An 8,395-nucleotide genomic window follows, 5' to 3' on the forward strand; every position below is an offset into this window, starting at 1 on the left:
GTATATATAACTACGGTCCGTGTTGTATTTATGTAATATATACGTCTGCTTCGCTCGTCTGTGCCGAACGACGGGGTACTTGCATTCCACGTGTAATTTTTCCAACAAAGATTCCGTACATTGGCGGTGACATGTTGATGACGTAACCCGCGTGAATGATACGCACGCGAATGTGCGACCCGTCTCTCATCACCCCACCCTGACTTAGGCCTGGGCAACAACTTTCGCGACGTGCGGGGTGCTACTGTGGAAAACGCAGAAGGATGGACTACCCTGGCCAGAGCGCCCGACGCCGGGTGGTTGTCTTTTCGGAGACCGGCTTTATCGGCAAAGCCGGGCGTGGGCAAATATTGGCAGCTCGAATATTGAACAACCAGGCTCTTGGGCTGGCTAGACCCCGACAACACTTTTTGCAACAACAGCACGGTCTTGGACCCACAAGGTAATTTGAATGGCGTTGCGCCTGAGACCTTGCTGACCGTAGTGTTTAGCACGAAAGCGACTGAAAGAAGCATGGAGGAAACGGAAAAACCGAACGATTCTAGCAGATACGAGGAGAGGCGCTCCGTAACCATTTGGATAGTTCACTCCACCAGTTCACTCACCTGGAGGTAGGCTACACCGGTTTTTATATGGTGAATGGTGGAGCATATGTAGTGTGCGCTAGCCCCCAAAAGTAGCTGGCGTTTTTTGTTACAACCTCATCTATGGCCCCGTACGGGTGCCAGAGTGCAATGGGGGGCTTTTACTACGGCCAGGGCTGACGCGCAGCGAGCCAGAAAACGGAGAACGAAATGAGCGCAATATTCTACACTCAGTAGCATGAATAAAAGCACCTTCTCGGACGTGCAGCGGATTCGTAAAATCATAGTCTATTTTTGCAAAAGAGGGCGTCGGCGGCTCTACGGACGTCTGGGAAGGACGACGCTCGTAATTCGGTTTTTGCTTGCCAATGCCACGACTGCAGGCTTGCTCGTGCATTCTCGCTGAGACAGCTCTCTTCGAGAAGTAATAAGACATCAGTATGCAATCCTTGTTAAGCTCGAACGGCCTTGATGGAAGAGAGCAAATGTTGCCGGCCTGGTCAATCTGGGGAGAATCGGCCGGAGATTCTGCAGCCCGGAATGGTATCATCATGGCTCCCCAAAATAAAAGTCGACTGGCCCTTCCATCCTCCGACGGCAAGACGGCCTGGCCATTTCTCTAGGGTATTGTCACCATCGGGGCCCAGGGTGGACTCGCTAAGGAATCCAGGGCCATCACCGTTACGTGCTGATCCCCTACGGAGTGTAGCCACAGTCTGCGTTTCTGCGATTGATAAGTTTTTCAAAAATGCTGCAATATGGGTTCACTCATCAGGGCCCCTTCAAAGTGAAAAATGTTTCCTGCTGAAGCGCAGCCCACGCGAAGGGAACGTCTCCTTTATTAAAATTATGATTACATGACAACATTACAACAACACTGCGGCGGTTTTGCGACCTTGGCGAAGTTCCATACGAACCGGTAGCGATGAGACTACAGCGCTAGTAAGCTTCGTAACTTACAAGCAGTAGTAGGTGATGTTAGGGCGTCTGTCGCCGCGATCTTCGCTGTATCAGTAAAGATCTCCAGCGGCAAAACCCTATGTTCGTGAATACTGTCTTTCGTCTACCGAATGAACACTTCAGCTCCTTTCAACTAGCGGCACTGAGGACAGAGTGTACTTCCCGGACATGGTATAGATTCTTCTCGAACCTCTGAGATAATACCGTTAGGCCATCGAGGTAGATCAGGGCCATACGGTTTACCTGATACTCGATTTATCAACCGGCCGGGGCATTGGCCGACCCGAAATGCATTCGGTTGGATTGATCTAGACCCTCTGAAGTACAACCTACGGTTTACTCTCATGGGTGCCGTGGGTGTCTGCCAAGAGCCATTCGCCAGCTTCAAGGTAGGAAATACCTGAATTTCTCCTTTCCTTAGTGGGAAGACCGCAGAGGTCTATGGATTAGACAAGAAAGAGCTTGATCACGTTATCATCTAACATTTATTGTACCCCCATTGCGATGCAAACCTGTTGCGTTGATGCGACTCTCCGCGGATGTAGGTACAGGGGAGGATGGTCACCGATGGGTACAGTATAACTGACAAAGTTCGTTTCAGATCGTTTTCCCTGCTTCCCGACTAGAAGTCTGAACCCATCACGTAACAGTCTCATGCGGTGCTTCCGGTCGCACCGATTTAGGCTGTTTCCGGTATGTAATTTGAATGTTTTCGTTGATAAACGCAGGGGCATGTCGAAGACATCCGACCCAGTGAATGGTACGCGTGGGGTAACAAGAGGAACGTATCAAAGACTCCTGACCTAATAAATAGCGCACTTTGAGCTGACTTTCTCTTACTAGCCCACAAGTCTTAAGCTCAGCCTAGCCTGGTACCTTTCGTCGTTCAAGATTGGCAACGGAGACTTTACATGCTGCTTCCAGCTTAATAATTCCGTGATATATGGGGTCACAAAAATTCTTGTAGTATATACGTACGCGATCCCATCTACCTGAACCGTGCATTTCGCTAACGTGACCGTGATGACTAGTCACTCTGACGACTTCGAAGATACCAAATGGCCTTCGTTGCCCAGAATGAAACGAGAACGGCTCAGCGCACACTATAATGTATCCATTGGTTCATATTTTGCTAGAACAAAGCCGTTTGTTAGGAACGGCCATCCAAGTTGGCAACGACTGTTGATACCATCATCTAGTTCCCCCTGATTTTCCGCCTGATTCACACCCTTGGCGACAGCTAGTAGTTGCTGTCCGGCGTCGACCTCAACAGCAAAGCTCAACAGCCCGCTTTCCAACCATGCATCGACAGAAGCCTGGCCGAGACGGCTCTTCCGCACGCCGTATCTTTGCGCCAACGTACATTAGCACTTAACCCGAAACTGGTTCCGTCCCAATACGCGTCGATACGACAGCGCGTGAGGCCAGACCGAACAGACCCATCATTGTTGGCTTTTCCTAGTTCCTGGTTCTGCGACGTATAATGCCGGGCGTCCTGGATCAAGGCACCATACAAGGTTGGATTAACCACCGCGACAAAGCTCGCAAACGAAATCGACTCCTCTTGTTTTTTTTTATATTGAACGATCGTCGAACTCGTCCATCAGAGTTCATCTAACCTTGATGAACCCCTTGAACGTCTCCTCTCCCGTCCTCATCAGCTCGAAAGCCTTAAAATAGGCGACAATATCTAGCTCATAACATGCTAGTGCTACATAAATACACTCCCATGCGTCGCACCGTCTGGTGTCGTGAACACTGTCGATGCGTCCTTAAAGGTGCCGCGCTCTCCAACACTAGCATTAAAATCCCGTCGAATCGATATACCTTTGAATTTTACCCCCGGCCGCTAAGTTTGCAACGAGCAAAGGTTCGATCGCAAAAGACTGATGGTTGATCGGCCGGCAAGAGGGTATTGTATATACGCGGCCGGCCGGAAGGAGGAACACATTTATTATATTTATATTATATGAAAAAATCTATATTTAACTCAATACAGCGCAATTTATTTATTTCTTTTTTTTTTTAATAAAAATGTCCGTGTATCTAATATTCGGTTCATACATACCTACTATTCGAACCCTGCTATAAGATGTTCGCCTGTAGATAAGAATTTGTTTCTATCGGCGCTTTTGTTTTCCTGTTTATTATATAGTAGAGCTTATTCTGTAGGCTGCGTATATGGCCTGCATTTCACTGGCAAGGCCACCACACATCGCGCACAGGGCGCGCGTGCCATCGCTGGGCGCGCGTGCCATCGTAGGTTATGGCAGGCTGTGTACGGCAAACGAACATGGCCATCGTGGCAATCGGCTGAAGAGGGCCCGCCTCCCGAGGGAGAGGGCACAACGTGCCAAGGCGGGCTCAGAACGAGGCTATTCTGGCGAGTAGGCGCCTGCACACGTAACGTCGTCCATGCACGTACGCTGTCTGATCAGCAGCATCTAGACAGCAGCAACAACCGTAGACAGTTCTGACGGGTAAGATCGCGTGCCATTTCCTAGCATCAGTTAGAGTTTAGGAGTGATCGAACATAAAGCAAGCTTTCAGAGAATGAGTTCTACAATAGTGAACCATTGAATACTGTAGGGCTGTTGTCATCGAATAATAGCCCATGGTCATGCACAGGATGAGAGGACTCTGGGATGGTTCACCTTAATTATATTGCATTGCGTTTGCGAGCAGTATCGCGGACCAAACGGTTATTACTAAGATTATGTGACAGCATGGGAGCGGCGGGAAGAGTGTTGGAGCTTCGGACAATCGTCTTGCTTGCACTCTGTCCACACGGTGAGTCACTTGATTTTGCTGTTTGCTACAAGCGTGCCTACATCTATGGTATCGTATGTTAATGTTAAGTTAATTTGTGTTTATATATATGATTTACGCTAGGACTTTTTTTAGGTTAGAGCAATTTTTTAAGGTAAAAACGAGCTCGCTGCCATTTTAATTGAATAGTCGTTTCAACCGCTTTATGTTGCTTAGTTAGCTTAGAATTGATTATCCGACGAATTTCAGAATCACTGACAAACTGGAATGACTGGTGGACGTACGAAGGCATTTCAGGTAAGAAATCCCAGGAAGTTACTCTCTCTAGTAAAACCAATATTTAGTCACCGTCGATAGTCAGAATTATGTTAGTGATTAGAATGGATGATATCTGTATATTAAACCACGCTGGTTAACTCTCTAGGTCCGGATTTCTGGGGCAAACTGAACCCAGGACTGTGGGGCCTATGTAGCACAGGTCGACGACAGTCGCCAATTAACATCGAGCCACAGAGACTTCTATTCGATCCCCAACTGCAGGGCCTGCAGGTCGGCAAGGCTCGAGTGCGCGGAATCCTTCATAATACTGGACAAGGTGTCGTGTTTCGTTTGGACACTCTAGACGGTTCTTCTAGTGCCAATTTGGCCGTGCAGTCGGAGACCTCTGGTCACATGGTCGAACATATACAGCATCTGAGCGGAATCAAAAATGACATTGTTTCCTTGGTTAATATTAGCGGCGGGCCATTATCATATTCGTATCGAGTCTACGAAATTCAGCTTCATTTCGGAAGACATGACCATCAAGGCTCTGAACATCTCCTTGCAGGATTTGCTTTCCCGGCTGAGGTAAGCCTTAGTCTGAGACCTTCGATAGGGTTGTGTATTAGCTGAAACATTTAGGTACATAGAAACCTATCGGATGCTAAGAGTACACACTATCTCCTTTTTTCTCGAGTACTCGGTATATAGGGTACGTTGAACATCGCACAAAATGTTATAGCTTCCAATGTGTTTTGATTCTGATTCATTTTTATTAACAACAAACAAGTAATTTATATATTCTTTTTTTTTTTTTTTTTTTGGATAACCATATTAGTAACCTATACGATAGGGTCCTATATTCTCCCAATATATCAACTTATAGCTGTGATAGAGCACAGTCGCCAATGTAAACGGGATACTATTCACAAAAACTGAACAAAGAATATTATTTTGGTAGCAATTAAAATTCAAATATTGAACCCACTAAATTCTTCCCAAAAAAAAGAGTCTGCAAGAGAGGTTAGTGCTTTCGAAGATCGTACATTGCACGATAGAAACGTCGCATCCTCGAGGATCTTTGCGTTATCCCATAGCAAGGCTTGAATCGGATTTGTTGGTTCTTCGCCTGAGGCGCCTATGAAGGATTCGCGTAGAAAAGGTCCCCAATGTAATAGCTGACGACACGTTGGACATAAAAAACACCTCGACTCTTTATGGGCCGTAGCAGGTAGGTTTGCCGTGTAGTAGTACTACCCAGCGCGTGAAGCGCGAACACTTCGGCGTTCGGTCCTATAAGGTTCAGTCTGCCCAAAACTTTAGACCTATAAGCCGTACGAAGCATCATGCATCCGCTGCATGTGCTTAGTTCTTACGAAATTAAGGTACATTTCACCCTGATTGGAGCGTTGAACAACAAAGGTCCGTATATAGGCACATGAGAACATCTACCTCATTTGCGATGACGTGCTCTGAATTAACTGCGTACAACGCCTTCTTAGGAGAAGGTGTAACTCCTCACAGTTTTCTTTGGCTCACCTCGCCCAACGGCACAATTCTACCCGCTGCGCATTTGAAATGCGTTAGTTATCAAAGGAAGAATTTGGTGACCACACAAGTTCTCGCCGAACACCAGTGCCGTCTTATCTATGCGATATAATATCACTGGACTTTCTGCGACCTAGGACAAGGCCATCTATTCACCAATGAAACAACGAGATGAGTTTTCCGGCAAGACAATCTAGCAATTATTTCTAATTCATACAAAACGGTTATCGAAAATCTTGTTTTGTATGCAAACATCGAGCCGATCATTTGAATGAAGAAGCAATATTTTACGTTCAGCATTTGTACATCGGAAATAAATGACCTGATATAAATTGAAAATGCTGCACGAAAAAGCTTACCTTTTAGTATAATGTACGCATCTTTCAGGTTCAGATCTACGCGTACAATAGCGAGCTCTACATGAACACCTCAGATGCCCGAAGTCGAGCTTACGGAATAGCTGTCATATCAGTCTTTATCAAAGTGGCTAAACCGAAAGAGATATCGAGTAGAAGTGGCCAGGGCTCCCTGAAGGAGTCAAAATTATCAAAACCAAATCTGGAGCTGAAGATGCTCACAGATCAGTTACAGCATATCGTATTCAAAGGAGACAGCGTCCCTCTCAAAGCGTTGTCCATTCATGAGCTGCTTCCTCAAACATCAGCGTTGATCACATACGAAGGATCTCTAACGACGCCTGGCTGCGAGGAGACCGCCACTTGGATTTTGCTCAATCGCCCGTTGTACGTGTCGCCGCAACAGGTACCCGTAACGTTTCGGCAATTCAGCTTAGTCCAGTACTTACTAGATAGTGAATCTATATCTTCTTTTTTTTTTTTATTTAATAGCTTGACAATTTTTTTTTGACTGATCCGTTTTTAATCTTTTATCACGTCTATCTATCTGTCAATTTCACGAACTCTACTCTCGACTGTTAATAGGAGCATATTCATCTGCTATTGTGGTCCATTAGTGATTATTTTTATTGCATCTAATAAATCGGTTGGACACAATGGGCAAGTGTAAATATTACAAAATTTGCACGAAGTTTATTAGTTAGGTTATCAGTGGCGCAAAGGAGTCTCACGAGAAAAAATACATAACTTGGAGGTAGATCAGCAACTATCTGGTCTAAAAACTACCTTTTTCTTCAGTGAATAAACTGTTTACCTTCCCTTTGTGTTCCGTCAGCTGGCAATAATGCGTAAACTTAAACAAGGTGAGCCAATAACACCAATGGCTCCTCTAGGAAACAACTTTCGTCCGCCGCAGCCTTTACATCAAAGAGAGATCAGAACCAATATTGACCTCTATCCGAATCGTGGTAACAGGAATCGAGAGAGTATAGCAAATTTTGACGATACCGATGATTCGGAAAACTCCGTAACAACTCACTGTCCTTCTATGCAAACGAAAAAGTTCTATCAAGGTAAGTTGTGTGCTTTATGCACTACTTAGGCATCGATAAGGTTATCGCATGTGTGATGGATTTATTTTTCTTTTATATAACGGCAACAAAGACTGTGACCATTTTTCAGTGGAACGTTTTTTCGTACTATGACGATATTTTATCTGTGTCTCAAATCGTTTTCAGTATCATCAGAGCATCTGGCGATTAATCCGAACTTTGTGGACTCGCGATGAACAGTGGTCCATCGAACACCAAAGAGATAAACTTAACATATGTGTGAATCATAAACATGAATCCTTGAGTTTAAAATAAATAATCACAAATAGAGTAATTATGAACTAAGCGGGTTACTTTTATTAAGTTAAGTGGTGATTTGTTCGAAGGAAACGTACACAAAATCCGATCGAGCAGAACAAGCAGGACTTGTGGCAATGACGAATAGAAAGTATTAATAAGGCTATCCTTCATTATTAGTATGACCACCCTAAACCACACTTGAAAATGAAATGAACAATCGTACCCTACGAGGGGTACACTTCTTCATGGAATCAGTGGTTTCAGGTCAGTGGCCGGTTAACGTCGCAGCCATACGCCACTGTCTTCTTGGCAGTACGACTTTTCGAAGGGAAAACCTGTGTTCGGTTTGTTACAAGTTCTTGATAACGATAAACTTTGCGATGCGACACATAGCTACTAAGTTTTTGCGAATTGATTTGACGTTTACTAATACGTATAATAAAGGCAATAGTACGGTAGTACTGAATAGTTTGGTAGGGAGATTGTTGAGGCTTAAAAGTTTCTCTATGCAGAATTTCATTTTACAAACCGATATAAACTTTGCTCCGCTGTTTTCGAAACTAAT

General features: G+C 45.0%; 1 protein-coding gene across 3 annotated transcripts; it reads left to right on the forward strand.

Annotated features, from left to right (window-relative positions):
- Window positions 1-3,912: 3,912 nt before the first annotated feature.
- LOC111269344 (carbonic anhydrase-related protein 10) lies at window positions 3,913-7,871 on the forward strand. Of its 3 annotated transcripts, none has more exons than XM_022848845.2 (7): window positions 3,913-4,024; window positions 4,134-4,334; window positions 4,563-4,610; window positions 4,738-5,162; window positions 6,510-6,884; window positions 7,314-7,551; window positions 7,717-7,871. In XM_022848845.2, exons 2-7 carry the CDS (start codon window positions 4,190-4,192, stop codon window positions 7,764-7,766), a joined length of 1,281 nt encoding a protein of 426 aa, XP_022704580.1. In that variant the 5' UTR covers window positions 3,913-4,024; window positions 4,134-4,189; the 3' UTR covers window positions 7,767-7,871. The 3 variants fall into 3 exon arrangements, with proteins under 3 accessions (XP_022704580.1, XP_022704581.1, XP_022704579.1); XM_022848846.2 differs by having other exon boundaries at window positions 3,922-4,024; window positions 4,230-4,334; XM_022848844.2 differs by having other exon boundaries at window positions 3,931-4,334.
- The last annotated feature ends 524 nt before the right edge of the window (window positions 7,872-8,395 follow it).

Source organism: Varroa jacobsoni, unplaced genomic scaffold, assembly GCF_002532875.2.
Source record: "Varroa jacobsoni isolate VJ856 unplaced genomic scaffold, vjacob_1.0 scaffold_1379, whole genome shotgun sequence".
In the NCBI taxonomy this organism is placed as follows: domain Eukaryota; kingdom Metazoa; phylum Arthropoda; class Arachnida; order Mesostigmata; family Varroidae; genus Varroa; species Varroa jacobsoni.

Excerpts from the sequence above, each read along its gene's own strand:
- LOC111269344 (XM_022848845.2), top strand. The coding sequence starts at position 4,190 with ATGGTTCACCTTAATTATATTGCATTGCGTTTGCGAGCAGTATCGCGG. Across the intron at positions 4,611-4,737 it reads GACGTACGAAGGCATTTCAG|GTCCGGATTTCTGGGGCAAA; the intron begins GTAAGAAATCCC and ends TTAACTCTCTAG. Across the intron at positions 6,885-7,313 it reads TGTACGTGTCGCCGCAACAG|CTGGCAATAATGCGTAAACT; the intron begins GTACCCGTAACG and ends GTGTTCCGTCAG.